At 47.1% G+C, this 17878-nt stretch overlaps 1 protein-coding gene across 1 annotated transcript in view; it reads left to right on the top strand.

Annotated features, from left to right (window-relative positions):
* The first annotated feature begins 4884 nt into the window (after positions 1 to 4884).
* Positions 4885 to 17878, top strand: part of LOC142310687 (uncharacterized) — an 80799-nt gene continuing 67805 nt past the window's right edge. The window contains exons 1-3 of the mRNA XM_075348268.1: positions 4885 to 4952; positions 6207 to 6338; positions 14427 to 14483. Of these exons, the coding sequence (XP_075204383.1) occupies positions 6213 to 6338; positions 14427 to 14483 (183 nt within the window). The 5' untranslated portion in view covers positions 4885 to 4952; positions 6207 to 6212. The remainder of the gene's footprint in view (positions 4953 to 6206; positions 6339 to 14426; positions 14484 to 17878) is intronic.

Here is a 17878-nt window from a genome sequence, read left to right as displayed (position 1 = left end):
AGGGAGCAGGCACGGACGAGATCAAGATACAGGCAGAGGGTCAGGATTCAGGAGAGTATGTATAGGATACAGGGAGCAGGAGGAGACATGGTCAGGAAAAGGTCCAAGGTCAGAAGCCAGGAGGACATGACAGGACACAAGGAGCAGGCAGAGAAGAGATCAAGATACAGGCAGAGGGTCAGGATTCAGGAGAGTATGTATAGGATACAGGGAGCAGGAGGAGACATGGTCAGGAAAAGGTCCAAGGTCAGAAGCCAGGAGGACATGACAGGACACAAGGAGCAGGCAGAGAAGAGATCAAGATACAGGCAGAGGGTCAGGATTCAGGAGAGTATGTATAGGATACAGGGAGCAGGAGGAGACATGGTCAGGAAAAGGTCCAAGGTCAGAAGCCAGGAGGACATGACAGGACACAAGGAGCAGGCAGAGAAGAGATCAAGATACAGGCAGAGGGTCAGGATTCAGGAGAGTATGTATAGGATACAGGGAGCAGGAAGAGACATGGTCAGGAAAAGGTCCAAGGTCAGAAGCCAGGAGGACATGACAGGACACAAGGAGCAGGCAGAGAAGATATCAAGATACAGGCAGAGGGTCAGGATTCAGGAGTGTATGTATAGGATACAGGGAGCAGATGTGGTCAGAAGAAGGTCCGAGGTCAGAACCCAGGAGGTAATGATAAAGTCAGGGGGGGCGGGCAGAACAGAGTCAACTACTACACTCTAGGGTCAAGAAGGCAAGATCAGGTAACTGTACACAAACGGGAGCCAAGAGCACTTACTGCGGAACCAGGAAATACGACTGGGGTCGTTCCATGCATGCTCCCTAATGGACCAGAGCAATGAGGAGCATCTAGGAAAGTCCCTCTCAGCACCAGTGAAGGACCCAGTACTGAGAATCAAGCCTTCCACGGGAGCTCAAGACAAACAGCAGAGCATCTAAACCTGCAAAATGCTCTGCGCGATGGAACAGGCAAGTACCGGCTCTGCAGAAAAGCATGGCAGAGCACAAGATGCTCCGCACATCGGAACCGTGACACATATTTAGTATTTCTAAGTATTATTTTCTTTGCTAGACCCTTTGTAAAGGAACCAACATAGTGACAAATGAAGCCCCCTCTGAGTAACCTTAGCTGTAGCTTAGCTGCTACAGTCGCTTTGGGCTTCAGCATCTTAAGGTTTTTTTACTTTTAGGAAACTGGACACTAACCAGTCAGATAGTAACAAAAAAAAAATTGTAGTTAGTAGTCACCCTCCGACGGTCCAGTGCTGCTCTAGTCTCTGAGATTTGGCTGCAGTGGTAACATGACAAAAATATGCATCACCGCTGCAGCCGATCACTGAGCTCAGCAGCTCGTGCCGTCAATATCGGGATCAGAGCCAGCGGTGGAGTAATATACACTATCTGTGTTAGTTTTTCTGATTGGTTAAGGTCCACTTTTCTAAAAATGGAAAATCCCTTTAAGCTGCTGGAATAGGAGTTCTCTCCAATCCTATCAGTTGCAGAGGGAGTGGAGGAGCCATCTATGGAGCTCATAGTGATGGCTACACTGTATGGGTGGGAGTACAGGGTCAATGACCCCCGTGGCTGTAATGTGTCCTCCTATAGAGGGTCCTGGTCATCATTACACCCCACACCACCGCCATAACCACCACATATGGACACTGATGGAAGACTAGTTTACCTTGCCCTTCTTGGACCAGTACTGCCCACCAGCTCCCTTACCGAACCTTGAGATTAGCCCGAATACAATCCCTTGAGGACTACCAGTGAGAAACTCCATTTTTTATTGCAGTTTTCTTTTTTTTTTGCAAAGTTATGAAAACTATTGCTAATTATAGGGACTGAATTCCTGGTTTCTGCTTTTGCACAGGAGTCAATCAGAAGAAGACGAGCTTCAGCACTTACTGAATTTTCACACTGAAATAACGGCAGATCATTGAGGGTCACTGTAGCCGGCAAGACACTGGGATGAAAACTTAGAAGAAGCTTTTTTTTTGCTTTTATATTCAAGATCTGTCATTTGGAATCAGAGGATTCAACCTCTAAGATCCTCAAATCTACAAAGAACGAGAGGTTATAAGTTGCCCCATACATACATATGGCCCCATACATGTACAAGTGTCCCCATACATACATGTGACTGGGGTTACAAGTAAGCTCCACTGTCTAAAAGGGTGTTTGCTACGATTCTTCATCATTTTTAAGACCTCTGCTTGCAGTCAGTGAATAGCAAACACAGGCTGAAAACCCAACAAAAAAATACACGACGAGTATAGGCATCACCAATGCCCGGCAGGAGCTCTAAAGGCAAAATCAGGGAGCCCTGTTTAACCTTTCATTGCATTTATTATAGATCAGACCCTAAAAATACATTGAAAGACCTCCCCAAGGGCTGTCGGTCCATATATCCTAGTTAAGTTTGCCCTAACAACTAATAAAATAAACAAAGTTAACAACCCTTTTCACGTGATTATTTAAAAAAAAAAAAAAAAAAGTCTTTAAAAACACCTGGTTGCAAAAAATAAAAAATACAGTGGATGTTATTTCTATGATGGTGTATGTCCAATCAAAAAGCTGCAAAAAAATAATAAAAAAAAAGCTTCAAGAAAAGAAAAATTCAGACCATTTGCACACGACGGAAACCGCCTGAAAACCTAGAAAAAAAAAGCCTCAAAAGGAATGAACATTTCTACAGAAAAATGTCTGGCTGCTCATAAGTTGGGAAAGCTCAAAAGATGCCAGGACTTTTTTTTGGAGACTTTTACCTTCATTTTTCCTTTAAAATAAAAAAGAAAAATGCTGACGGGTTTCTTTATTATTCAGTGGAGTGAAAACAAACAAAACAAAAAAAATAATTTAAAAAACGACACAAAAAAACAGGGAAATCCTCCAAATTACCTGTGGTGGAAAAAAAAATATCTGAAAAATGCCAAAAGGCAACGAAAAACCCTCCAAATAACTAGTGGGGGGAAAACATCCGAAAAATGCCGAAATGCAATGGAAAACCGACCAAATAACCAGCGGTGGTAAAAACATCCAAAAAAACGCCGAATGGCAACGGAAAACCCTCCAAATAACCAGTGGTGTAAAAAGACATCCGAAAAATGCCGAAAGGCAACGGAAAACCCTCCAAATAACCAGCGGTGGAAAAAAAACAATCAGAAAAACGCCGATAGGCAACTGAAAACCCTCCAAATAACTAGTGGTGGAAAAAAAACATCCGAAAAATGCCGAAAGGCAACGGAAAACCCTCCAAATAACCAGCGGTGGAAAAAAACATCCGAAAAACGCCAAAAGGCAACGGAAAACCCTCCAAATAACCAGCGGTGGTAAAAACATCCGAAAAAACGCCTAATGGCAACGGAAAACCCTCCAATTAACCAGTGGTGGAAAAAGACATCCGAAAAATGCCGAAAGGCAACGGAAAACCCTCCAAATAACCAGCGGTGGAAAAAAAACAATCAGAAAAACGCCGATAGGCAACTGAAAACCCTCCAAATAACTAGTGGTGGAAAAAAAACATCCGAAAAATGCCGAAAGGCAACGGAAAACCCTCCAAATAACCAGCGGTGGAAAAAAAACAATCAGAAAAACGCCGATAGGCAACTGAAAACCCTCCAAATAACTAGTGGTGGAAAAAAACATCCGAAAAATGCCGAAAGGCAACGGAAAACCCTCCAAATAACCAGCGGTGGAAAAAAACATCCGAAAAACGCCAAAAGGCAACGGAAAACCGACCAAATAACCAGCGGTGGTAAAAACATCCGAAAAACGCCGAATATCAATGGAAAAGGCTCCAAATAATCGGCGATGGAAAAAAAAAATATCAGAAAAACACTGAAAGGCAACGGAAAACCCTATAAGAAACCAGCGGTGGAAAAAACATCTGAAATACGCAGAAAGGCAATGGAAAACCATCCAAATAACTAGTGGTGGAAAAAAACATCTGAAAAATGCCGAAAGGCAACAGAAAACCCTCCAAATAACCAGCGGTGGAAAAAACATCCGAAAAACGTTGAAAGGCAACATCTTTTAGAGTGAAACAGTTGAGGTTTCCAAGCAAAAGACGCCCGAGGATTTTTTTTTATGTTTTTACTTATGTGTAGGTTTTCTTTCGGACTTTCCCTGAGCATTTTTTGGCTTTTTTTATTTTGGGTGTTTTCCGCTAGGTGTTTCAGGCAGTTTTTGAGTCAGAATCTGCCTGGAAAAGGCGTCATCTGCACATACACGAAGGCTGAGGGTTTTTAGCGGATTATTTGGAGAGTTCCTGTCAGTGCTGTGTGCAGACGGGACATATTGGAGTAGAAACTGAGTGGAAACTCCAAATCCTTCTCAAAAAATGCAAAATTCCTCATAAACCTGGAAGTTCTGCTCCAAAAGCTCAGCAAAAAAAGCCTACGTTAATAAACGGCATTCAATTCACTTCAGGGGGAAAAACCAACAACTCCTGGGTCCTGAAGCGCCTTTTGCTTTAACATTTTGACCTGAGATGGTGATTTTGGGACAGTTGTCATGGATACAAGTGTTTTTTTGTACATTTTGTCTGTAACAATATCAATGATAGAAGTGGCCACGTTTCTATAAAGAATTATCAGTCTTGTATGAGCCAATGACTGAGGGGAAATGACAAAAATGCCCCAAAATCCGCTCTATACAATGTAAAAAGGGAGCCTCCCCCATGATGCACTGCGCAATAACAATCATCAGCACAGAACTACAGTTCCCACAGTGCAATGCGAGAGAGCCGGGCGTGAGGGGGCGGAGTCTGACGAAGCCTCCAACGTTCCATGTCAGGATTGGTCCGCTGGTGATTCAGTAGGAAATGATGAACCCGAACACGTGACCTCAGGGCAGCTAGCGGTTGGTCGTCGGTCCAGCGTGTCAGAGGTCAGATGTCAGGGGTCGGGACTGATCCAAAACAAGGAGAAACTGGAGGGAGATTCAAAATGGGGGTGAGAGACCGGGAATGGGGGGAGGGGATGATATGGGCGGGGGGGTGCAGCCTGCAGACACAGCTTTATTAGGGTTCTGAACGGCCGTGTGTACAGATACGTGTGTACAGATGTTTAGCTGGGGTGTAACCATGACAACGATTTTGTGACAATTTTGGAGTCCAAATCGCAGACAGGTCGCCTGGCGACACTCCGACACATCTAGAAACAGTGAGGGCTCCGTGTCAGGTTGCTAAGCGACGACGCCATCTTGCGGCAGAATTGTTATAAAAAGTTTTCCAGGAGTCAAAAAAACTTCTCATCAAACCTGCGGGAAACGGGAAAACGTTACAAATCCCTGGTAATGAGAAGGTTTCCAGTATGTCTGACGGCGCCCCCGTCTGCCAGCGAGGAGGTCGGGGATGGCGCCCCCGTCTGACAGCGAGGAGGTCGAGGACGGGCCCCTGTCTGCCAGCGAGGAGGTCGAGGACGGCGCCTCAATCTGACAGCGAGGAGGTCGGGGACGGCGCCCCTGTGTGACAGCGAGGAGGTCGGGGACGGCGCCCCTGTGTGACAGCGAGGAGGTCGGGGACGGCGCCCCTGTGTGACAGCGAGGAGGTCGGGGACGGCGCCCCTGTGTGACAGCGAGGAGGTCGGGGACGGCGCCCCTGTGTGACAGCGAGGAGGTCGGGGACGGCGCCCCTGTGTGACAGCGAGGAGGTCGGGGACGGCGCCCCTGTCTGCCAGCGAGGAGGTCGGGGACGGCGCCCCCGTGTGACAGCGAGGAGGTCGGGGACGGCGCCCCCGTGTGACAGCGAGGAGGTCGGGGACGCTGCTTTTTTTATTTATGTATTTATTTTTTTTGGGGGGGGGGAGAGTTGCAGTGACTGAAAAACAGTAGTATTGTGTTTCCATAGATTGGTCTTTTATGATGCGCTGATGCCAAATGTGCTTGTTTTTTTTTTTACTTTTATTTTTTGAGTCAGCCGTCAATCGTTTGTTCGCTCCTCTTGTATACAGCAGTAGCACTGTATTATAGTAAAGAGGGAAAGCGATGGTCTGGACTTTGATGGCTTCAGGGCAAATCGTTGTCTTCCATGATTACCTGGCGTCCAATACGTTTTGTCAGGGAAAAGTTGGTGCATCATCATCATCGTCCTCATCCCAGCGTGTAGCTGGAGCCTTACCTTTCCCTGTTCATACTGTGTACATGTGAGCTGTATACTATGGCTGTGCTGTGTTCCTCACATTGGCTTCTGCTTGTGTCTTTCCCAGGTGTAGATGGAGGCAGATGACGTCCTGGCAGCCATGACGCAGGGGATGGAGCTGGCGCTGCAGAGGGAGCTGCACAACTCTCTGGAAGCCCAGAAGAGGCAGGCGGTTCTGGTGGAGAAATTACAGGCAAAGGTGACGTCCACACATCCGTCCTGACTTCTTTGTGGCAGCGTCGGTAAAACCTGGGAAATGACGACTGTAAGGGTATGTGCACACGTTGCTTTTTTTTCCGCGCGGAAAAAAACGCACCCTCTGGCAGAGGGGAGAATTGTAAACAATGCTTTTTGAGAAACAACGCATCGAAAACGCATGCGTTTTTCATGCGTTTTTCATGCGTTTTTCATGCGTTTTTCATGCGTTTTTCATGCGTTTTTTTAGGTGCGGTTTTTAAGACTTGTCAGTGATAATAAAGTTGGTTGAACACAGACCTTTGGAAAAAAAAACCTGTGATGTCATTTCCTTCTCCACATTCTGTTTGGATAAATGGGAGCGCTTGGAATGGAAGGAGCACCATTTGAATTTTGGAAAAGTTGAAATAAACTTCGCGCACCAAGCCCCTTAGGTACCTATACGTCAGAAAACCCCCACAAGTGACCCCATTTTGGAATCTGCACCCATCAAGGATTTTATTCAGGAGTATATTAAGCATTTTGAATCCACAGCTACTTCCCCCAAAATGTTGCTGTAGCAACAATATTCTCACTTTTAGGCCCGCTTCACATGTCAGTGAAAAACACTGACGTTTTTCACTGGCGTGTAAAACATGCACATGTCCCTCCGTGTGCCGTGAATCACGGCACACGTGGGTTGTCTAAGTGCAATCCGGGCTCCGTTCTCCGTGGCCCGTGATTGCACTTAGAGATTAACTCACCTGCACCCGCTCCCGCTCTCCATGGTGCTGATCGCTCACGCGGTGCAGCATCCGGCCGGCGCTGACCCCCGCAGCAGCTGGTTCCGGGTTGGCTGTGTCGTGCATCATGAATATGCGCGACAATAATGAGCCGGCACAGAAGGAACAGGGAGGACGGGCTGCAGAGGACATCGCTGGAGCCGGGTGAGTTAAAATGTTTTTTATTTTAAAAGCACGTTTTTTTCTGGCACGTGTTTCACGGATCACACCACTGCGTGGTCCGTGGGACATCAGTGATGCCAGAAAAAAATGGACATGTCTCCGTGCGGCAATCACGCACACGCGGGTACGCCGCATGGAGACACGTGCAGTGAAAAATCACTGACGTGTGAGCAGACCCATTCATTATAATGGGTCTGCGTATGTCAGTGATCCTGGTACGTTTAAAAAAAAGCACAAACGTCCCAGAATCACTGACGTGTGAAAGGGGCCTAAGGCTATGTGGCCATGATCCAGCGACACGGCGTCTAGTACACAGTGCCAGCCTTCCTGCAGCTGCCCATGCCCACGATTTGGGTTCAGGCTGCTGTGGAGCTCTATGCTACCTGCAGAGAACACTCGTCTCCGCAGCATAAATTGACATGCTGAGGCTCAGGAAGCCACGCTACCGGTCAGTTTATGCTGCGGAGAAAAGAAGCACAGTGGGCATGGGATCTCCAAAAATCCTTCCACTGTGCTTCTACTGCACAACGCAGCGTTATGGACGCAGGGAAAACACTCAGCGCCCATAACGCTGCAAACCCTGATTGTGGACACACAGCCTAAAAAGCGTCAATGGATGAAGGGATGTCAAATATATAGAACGTCCTACCCCCGCCAGCATATTCTAAGCTGGCACCTTTAGTACCTTTCATGTGGCACTAAAGGGTGCCTAGCTTAGTATTTATCCAATAAAAAAAAAAAAAAAAAAAAAAAATGAAAAAAATGGCGTGGGGTCCCCCCTATTTTTGATAGCCAGTCAGGGTAAAGCAGACAGCTGTAGCCTGCAAACCACAGCTGGCAGCTTCATCTTGGCTGGTGATCAATTTGGAGGGCTCCCCATGTTTTTTTTTTTATTTATAAATAAAGAATAAAAAAAAAAATAACGTGGGGTCCCCCCAAATTAGATCACCAGCCAAGGTGAAGCTGACAGCTGGGGTCTGGTATTCTCAGGGTGGGAAGAGCCATGGTTATTGGACTCTTCCCAGCCTAAAAATAGCAGGCCGCAGCCGCCCCAGAAGTGGCGCATCCATTAGATGCGCCAATCCTGGCGCTTCGCCCCAACTCATCCCGCGCCCTGGTGCGTTGGCTAACGGGGTAATAAATGGGGTTGATACCAGATGTGTAATGTCACCTGGCATCAAGCCCAGCAATTAGTGATGTCACGGCGTCTATCAGACACCCGACATAACTAATTGACAGTAAACAAAAGCAAAAAAAGACAACAAAAAATGTTTTATTAGAAAAAACACTCCCCAAATCATTCCCTTGTTCTCCAATTTAATTAAAAAAAATGGGTCCGCAGAAATCCATATGGATGTCCCACGTCGCCTCTGGACCTTCTAGAATATGGGGGCACGTTCAGGGAACGTATCCCCCATTTTCTAGGAGGGCAGACCCTCCATTTGAGGAGAGTGGGTGCCAAAAATCTGCACCCACTCTCCCCGGGTCACAGCTGCAGACTGCCGAGCAGCCAGCACAGCTCACACTGAACACTGTGCTGGCTGTCAGCTGCTCTGCACATGTGACCAGCCGGCGTCTGCTGTGAAGGAGGAGGGAGCCGCGGGGGATCAGCGCTGCGACCGGACAGGTATGTATGACACCGTGGGGAATTGGGGTGAACGGGCAGGGCCTGGGGAACAGTTTTCTGTCGCATGTGTTATTGCACATGCGACAGAAATCATAGGAGCAGGGCGGCCGATGCGCTACTGTGCGCGCGGCCATGTTGGATTTTCGGGAGGGGGGTCGGGGGTCGGGGCGGGCACTTTGGTGACACCGGGGGCTTTGCCAGGAAGTGAGGTCAACAGGAAGCCTCTTGACCTCACTTCCAGGTAAATGCCTGCGTTCTGGCGTGCCGACAAAGGCCGCGGACCGCAACAAAAAAGCAGGTCCATGCGTTGTGGCTGCGTTCTGACCCCACATCATTGATTTCAATGGGGGAGAGAACGCAGCCACAACGCACAAAAGAAGTGACATGCTGCTTTTCTTTCCGCACCGATTTTTGGCATCCAAAACGCTGCGGAAAGAAACGCAGCATGTGCACTGATTTTTCAGCTTTCCCATACACTTTGCTGGGAAAGCTGAACGCATGCAATTTGCCACTGAAACGCTGCGGTTCAAAACGCAGCGTTTCCGCGGTAAAAAACGCATCGTGTGCACACAGCCTGAATCTACAACGAGATCATTTCTCTTTTCTGAAGTCATTGCAAGGGCATTCACCACTCTGCAGCCTTCAGAGCTGTAATCTCCCAACATTCCCTGCTTGTTAAGTGTCTGCTCACATCTTTCTCTTGTGATTTCTAGAAAAAGCCAACAGCTGATCTACAAACCCTGGCAATAATTCTGGCCTCCCCTGGCTCCGAGGATGTTCATTCAGTTGTTTACTTTTCTTTAAAAATAAGCAGATCACAGACGGCACAAAACTAAAGTCATTTCACATGTCAACTTTCTGGCTTTAAGAGACACTAAAAAAATCATGAAAACATAATGTGCAGCCAGTAATGGTTACTTTTCAAGACCAAACAGGGAGAAAAATTATGGAATCACTCAATTCTGAGGTAAAAGTAATGCAATCACCCTGTAAATTTTCATTCCCAAAACGAACACCTGCATCAAATAAGATCTGCTCGTTAATCTGCACCTAAAAAGGAGTGATCACACCTTGGAGAGCTGTTGCACCAAGTGGACTTACATGAATCATGGCTCCAACACGAGAGATGTCAATTGAAACAAAGGAGAGGATTATCAAACTCTTAAAAGAGGGTAAATAATCACGCAATGTTGCAAAAGATGTTGGTTGTTCACAGTCAGCTGTCAAAAATCTGGACCAAATACAAACAACATGGGAAGGTTGTTAAAGGCAAACCTACTGGTAGACCAAGGAAGACATCAAAGCATCAAGACAGAAAACGTAAAGCAATATGTCTCCAAAACAGAAAACGCACAACAAAACAAATGAGGAACGAATGGGAGGAAACTGGAGTCAATGTCTGTGACCGAACTGTAAGAAACCGCCTAAAGGAAATGGGATTTACATACAGAAAAGCTAAACAAAAGCCATCATTAACACCTAAATAGAAAAAAACAAGGTTACAATGGCCTAAGGAAAAGCAATAGTTGACCGTGGATGACTGGATGAAAGTCATATTCAATGATGAATTGTGAATCTGCATTGGGCAAGATAATGATGCTAGAACTTTTATTTGGTGTCGTTCCAATGAGATTTATAAAGATGACTGCCTGAAGAAAATGTAAATTTCCACAGTCATTGATGATATGGGGCTGCATGTCAGGTAAAGGCACTGGGGAGATGGCTGTCATTATATCTGCAATAAATGCCCAAGTTTACATTGAAATTTTGGACACTTATCCCATCAATTGAAAGGATGTTTGGGTATTATGAAATAATTTATTAAGATGATAATGCATCCTGCCATAGAGCAAAAACTGAAAAGACGCATAAGGTCAATGACATGGCCTGCAAATAGTCCGGATCTCAATCCAATGGAAAATCTTTGGTGGAAGTTGAAGAAAATAGTCCATGGCAAGGCTGCAACCTGCAAAGCTGATCTGCAACAGCAATCAGAGAAAGTTGGAGCCAGATTGATGAAGAGGACTGAAGAGTCCATGCCTCAGAGACTGCAAGCTCTTATAAAAGCCAGAGGTGGTGCAACAACATACTACTGATGTATTACAGGAGGGTTATTTTGTTTTTGTTTTCCATGATTCCATAATTTTTCCCCCTGTTTGGTCTTGAAAATTAACCGTTACTGGCTGCACATTATGTTTTCATGATTTTTTTTAGTGTTTCTTAAAGCCGGAAAGTTGACATTTGAAATGACTTTAGTTTGGTGCCGTCTGTGATCTGCTTTTTATAAACCAAAGTAAAGAACTGAATGAACATCCTCAGAGCCAGCGGAGGCCAGAATTTTTGCCAGGGGCTGTATTAAGTGATCTGACTGAGTCTTTAGGTTATGTTCACACCTTGCATTTTTACTGTTTTTTTTTTTTTTTTTTTTTTTTCATAAGTTTTATGAAAATTAAAAGCTCATTTTTACAGTACCAGGAGATTTCAGAAATTTCCTACACATGATTGATTTTTTTTTTTTTTTTTTTTGAAAGAAGCAGCATGTCTGTTATTTCAGCATTATTGAGCAGAAAAAAGTATTTTCAGCTTACAAGGATATATGGTCCTTGGAAAAATTTGTGGTGCACGGATCCTCCAGCATAGCCCAGTCTGGAACCAACAGTAATGCGGGCGTCACACGAGACGATCTATCGTGCGATATGTCGTTGGGGTCGCGGTTTTCGTGACGCACATCCGGCATCGTTCACGACGTCGTCTCGTGTGACGCCTAAGAGCGACTCTTAATCAGTTGTAAATCGTGTACACGTCGCTCATTTTTAAAAAAATCGTTTAATCTTATGTGCGCAGATTTTACATCGTACCCAGGGCAGCACACATTGCTCCGTGTAACACCCCGGGAATGATGAACTCTGCTTACCTGCGTCCCGCAGCACCCGCCGGCTATGCGGAAGGAAGGTGGTGGGCGGGATGTTTACGTCCCGCTCATCTCCGCCCCTCCGCTTTTATTGGCCGGCGGCTGTGTGACGTCGCTGTGACCCCGAACGTCCCTCCCCCTTCAGGAAGTGGATGTTCGCCGCCCACAGCGAGGTCGCTCAGCAGGTAAGTCCGTGTGACGGGGATTTAACGACTTTGTGCAACACGGGCAGCGATTTGCCCGTGACGCACAAACGATGGGGGCGGGTGCGATCGCTCGTGTGATCGCACGATAGATCGTATCATGTGACGCCCGCATTAGTCAATGAGGGGAGGAAGGGGGCAGGGAAAAATGGAATCCAGCACCAAAAATTATTTATATAAAAATCAAAAATGTATTCAGACATAAGTTAAAAATATGAAAACCGCAAGAGGGGTACCCCTTTCCCCCCCCTCTTGCGGTTTTCATATTTTTAACTTATGTCTCAATAAATTTCTGATTTTTATATAAAATAATTTTTGGTGCTGGATTCCATTTTTCCCTGCCCCCTTCCTCCCCTCATTGACTTACCATTTCAGCATTATTGCAACTTTTATTTCACCAATGAGAGTGCAAAAACACAGCCTCTGCAGTTTTGCTGTCTTTGTGGTGAATAAAACGAACTATTAAACATTTACTGCTTTTTGGAAGACGCTTTTCTTTTTACTTCCAAGACATCAGGTTTTGGCTGCAGAAAAATCACACCAAATACGCACTGTATAAACATAGCCTTAGCGTATATATATATATATATATATATATATATATATATATATATATATATATATATATATATACACGAGAGCACTGCAAAATTGTCAGTTTTTTATTTTTCTCTTTATATTTGAGTAAAATGTCTTTTAATCTATAATCTACTGAAACAATACATTTTGTATTTATTTTTTGAAAATGAGAAATGGTCAAAAAAACAGAACAATGCACAGAATGCACTGATCTTTCACACCTCAAATAATGCAAAGAAAACAAGTTCATAATCATTTAGAAACAACAATACTAATAATGTTTTACCTTTTAGAAAGATTCAGAAATCAATATTTTGTGGAATAACCATGATTGTTAAGCCCAGCTTTCCTGCGTCTTGGCTGCTTTCCTCCAGTATATCACACAGCTTTTGGGTGACCTTATGCCACTCCTGGTGCAAGAATGTAAGCAGTTCTTCTTTGTTTGATGGCTTGTGACTATCAATCTTCTTCTTGATTACATTCCAGAGGTTTTCAATGGGGTTCAGGTCTGGAGATTGGTCTGGCCATGACAGGGTTTTGATGTGGTGGTCCTTCATCCACACATTGATGACCTAGGTGTGTGGCATGGCGCATTGTCCTGCTGGAAAAAACAGTCCTCAGAGTTGGAGAACATTGTCTGAGCAGAAGGAAGCAACTGTTTTTCCAGGATAACCTTGTATGCGGCTTGATTCATACGTCCTTCGCAAAATTTAATCTGCCCAATTCCAGCCTTGCTGAAGCATCCCCAGATCACCGATTCTCCACCAAATTTCACAGTGGGTGCAGGACACTGTGGCTTGTGCGCCTCTCCAAGTCTCCATCTAACCATTAGACAACCAGGTGTTGGGCAAAGCTGAAAATTAGACTCATCAGAGAACATTACCTTAGTCTAGAAATTGGGCAGACATTCTTTTCGGGCACTCATGACCCCCACCCCAACCCACCGCATTGCGGAGGCAGGATGTTGATGGGTTATCCTAGCAGCAGTGGGTGTGCTGAAGGTCACAAGCGCCACCATCTTGGTGCTCTGTGAAGCCCAGATACAGGCTGAGCATCTGAAGAGATCGTTATTTTTACTATATACAGTATTTCATCACAAAAATAATGTAACATATAGTACACACAATGGTACGCTCCCTAGAGACACAAAAATAATGTAAAAAGTATTTAAAAATTGTTTAAAATATTTAAAAACAAAGGGAAAATTCCCAACCTAAAATTAATGTAATTAAAAAAAAAAAACCTAGAAAAACCCCCAAATATATTTCGTATCGCTGCATCTGTAAAAGTACAATTTAGAAAAAGAAATCCTACAGCTGTGCACGCCAAAAGACAAGACCTTACAAGGGTTAAAAAAATGTCGACAATCTAAATTACTATTTTTTTTTTTCCCCAAAAATCAGAACTTTTTAATACCACTAACATATAAAGGAAAGCATTGTACTAACTGGGAGAATCATGTTATTGGGTTATTTTTACCTCTGCTATGAACACCAGAAAATTGCCCCCCCCCAAAAAAAATAAATAATAAAATGACAGAATCTGCAAAATGTGAAGAATGAGAATTTCCTGAATTTTGAAACGCCAGAAAAATACTTAACACATGCACATCCCCTAATATTGCAGGGGCACTGTCAGGGAAACCCCCTTCGGCTTCCCTGTTGCCCCCTTTATGGTCGTTGAAGGCCTCAGGTAAAATCCAATGCCGTCTATTGCTTTCCCTGCATTCTTCTGCCACACATTCCAGGAGTGCATGTTAGGGAATTGCTATTTATGCAGTTTATTATTGTGGAATCTCCTAATTGCTCCTGTATTCCTCTCCTCTTAGGTTGTACAGTACAGGAACCGCTATCAGGAGCTGCAGCAGAGCCAGGACTTCAGCCTGGTATGTGATCAGTGCAAAGCCCGAGCGCCGCCGGAATCAATAAAGGGAGGAGACCGGGATTATCAAAACACGAAACCTCTTCCTGCTGCCGACAACTTTCCTTTCTTTCAGGCTACTTTCACACTTGCGTTGAACGGCATCCATTGCATTGCGTTGTGTGACGAATGCAACGGATTGTACAAAACAACGGAATCTGCTTTTTTGTTTTTTTATTTTTTTTTTCCTTCTTTACAGTTTTACCGGTAGCACACTATTGTGAACGAGCAGCTGATCACCCGGCGGCCGGGCGCTCAGCTGAGAGCTCTCACATGCCGGCGGCCGGGCGCTCAGCTGAGAGCTCTCACATGCCGGCGGCCGGGCGCTCAGCTGAGAGCTCTCACATGCCGGTGGCCGGGCACTCAGCTGAGAGCTCTCACATGCTGGCAGCCGGGCGCTCAGCTGAGAGCTCTCACATGCCGGCAGCCGGGCGCTCAGCTGAGAGCTCTCACATGCCGGCAGCCGGGCGCTCAGCTGAGAGCTCTCACATGCCGACGGCCGGGCGCTCAGCTGAGAGCTCTCACATGCCGACGGCCGGGCGCTCAGCTGAGAGCTCTCACATGCCGACGGCCGGGCGCTCAGCTGAGAGCTCTCACATGCCGACGGCCGGGCGCTCAGCTGAGAGCTCTCACATGCCGACAGCCGGGCGCTCAGCTGAGAGCTCTCACATGCCGGCAGCCGGGCGCTCAGCTGAGAGCTCTCACATGCCGGCGGCCGGGCGCTCAGCTGAGAGCTCTCACATGCCGGCGGCCGGGCGCTCAGCTGAGAGCTCTCACATGCCGGCAGCCGGGCACTCAGCTGAGAGCTCTCACATGCCGGCAGCCGGGTGCTCAGCTGAGAGCTCTCACATGCCGACGGCCGGGCGCTCAGCTGAGAGCTCTCACATGCCGGCGGCCGGGCGCTCAGCTGAGAGCTCTCACATGCTGGCAGCCGGGCGCTCAGCTGACAGCTCTCACATGCCGGGTGCTCAGCTGAGAGCTCTCACATGCCGGCAGCCGGGCGCTCAGCTGAGCGCTCTCACATGCCGGCAGCCGGGCGCTCAGCTGAGAGCTCTCACATGCCGGCAGCCGGGCGCTCAGCTGAGAGCTCTCACATGCCGGGCGCTCAGCTGAGCGTTCGGCCACCGAGAAACAAAATAAAGATTCTGTGATTTTAAAAAAAAAAAAAAAAAATGAGCATGCGCAGGGAAAAATAGGTTTCCGCCGCTCAAAAAAAGATTACATGCTGCGTTCCTTCCGCCTGACGCAGCGTCAAAATAACGACGCTGCATCGTCCAGCGGATGCAACGCTGACACTTGCGTTACAGTCTGTCATCCATACAAGTCTATGGAGAATATTGCAGTGCGTTAACGGACTGCGCTATTCTCCATAGTGACGGACTGCGCTGAACGCAAGTGTGAAAGTAGCCTCACCTGCATTTTCCTTTCTTTTCTTCCACGGAACATAACGTCTTAATTTTTTTTTCTTTATCGTTCCTTATGGGAGACCCAAACCATGGGTGTATAGCTTCTGCCTCCGGAGGACACACAAAGTACTACACTCAAACGTGTAGCTCCTCCCTCCGGGCTATATACACCCCCTGGATGACAATCTACCCAGTTCAATGCTTTGTGTTTCAGGAGGATCACACACTTGCATTCTCTGATATTTTTTTATTTTGATTTTAAAGATTTGGAAGAAAAGCGGGTCCAGTCTGGACTCCCGGCATGTCCCTTCACACCCCACTCTGTCGGGTGCTGTTAAGGTTGACTTTATAAGGCTGGAGCCTTCACATGCCGCGCTCCTTCACATCCTCTCTCGAGGCTCTGTTTGAAGTGGGAGCCTCCACGGTCCTCTCTGCTTGCAGAAGGCCGGTCTCCATCCGCAGCCCTGTCTGGTCCCTGCTGGAAGGAGCGTTAACCCCCACTCAGGGACATGGCCCTGCGTCTCAAAAGCTAAGTATTGAGACGTTTTTTTCAGGGTTCCCGGGTACTTTTATTTGGGGGACAGTATGTGCTTTAGCGTTACTGTTAATTCCGGCCGGTTCTGGGGGTTTTCCCTGAGAACCGCGCCGAAGGTGCCTGCTCGTCGGCCGCATTTTAAAATCTAGGCCCCGGCTTCAGTTTGGGCCTAGTTTCGGTTTCGGCTTCTCTGCATGTTTTGCATACAGCGCCGCCCACCGCCCGACCAGCAGAGGGGAGGGCACTCCTCTCTGGGGAGATGTTCCCTCCCCTGTTTCTCTCCCTGTATCTCTCTGCCCTCCGTTTTTCCCGCTCTTGGGCTTATACACGCCCCCCTCCTTCTCCCAGCGCCATTTTCTCAGCGTTCTTGCACTGGAAGGCGCTGGATGCTGCAGCTGCATACTGTCAGGAAGGCTGACGCTTACAGGGTCTTTGAGCGGTGGAATCCGGAGGGCACACAGAGAGAGCGGGCTGGTAAGCCACAACCTTCGGTTGTGGACTTTTATTACACTCTCAGGCATTCTACAGGAGTGTATTCTGGCTGCACAGCTTCCACCTCAGCAGCATGTCTGTCACTAGGAGCAAGGCTGCAAACATGTACGCTATATGCACTGCGTGTAAGCTCATTCTGCCAGAGCCAAGCACATACCCACATTGTGATGCCTGTGCTAACATGTTTGTGTCTCAGCCTGGAGCCTCCTCAGGGGTCCCTCCGGCTGCTCTGGCCCCGGTGGCTGAACCCCCGGCTTGGGTAGCTTCCTTTTCACAAGCTATTTCCAAGTCTTTTGCCGACTCCATGGGGCAGCTGTCCCGGACACTGCTGTCTATGCATCAGCCCCCCTCTCAGGGTGTCTCTGCGGCTCCGAGCTCTGCAGAGCCCTCAGAGCATGTCCTAGGACCCCGTCCCCCTAAACGGAGACGCAGGGACCCTTCTCCTTCCTCTTCCCACGGCTCTGATTCACAAGCCGAGGTGCAGGGCGAGGAGGATTCGTTTACTGTGGGCTCAGACGCTGCCTCTATGTACCCCATTGACTTGTCTGAGGGTGATGCGGATGTTAGTGACTTGATTGCGTCCATTAACTCCGTACTGAACCTCAACCCACAAGAGTCAGAGGAACAACCCTCTCTGATAGAGGTACACCAGTTTACCTCTCCTAAGAAACCTAGGAGTATGTTTTTTAACCACTCCAGCTTTCACACCACTGTTAACAAGCCCAGAGCCTGTCCTGACAAACGTTTTCCGAAGCGTAGTTCAGATGACCGTTTTCCTTTTCCACCGGAGGTGGTTAAGGACTGGGCCCAGTCCCCAAAGGTAGACCCTCCGGTGTCCAGGATCTCAGCCCGCACAGTCGTAGCTGTGGCTGATGGCACTTCTCTTAAGGATCCCACTGACCGCCAGGTTGACCTTCTGGCTAAGTC

This window comes from Anomaloglossus baeobatrachus, chromosome 5 (assembly GCF_048569485.1).
Source record: "Anomaloglossus baeobatrachus isolate aAnoBae1 chromosome 5, aAnoBae1.hap1, whole genome shotgun sequence".
NCBI lineage: Eukaryota > Metazoa > Chordata > Amphibia > Anura > Aromobatidae > Anomaloglossus > Anomaloglossus baeobatrachus.
This window is presented reverse-complemented; position numbering and strand designations above follow the sequence as displayed.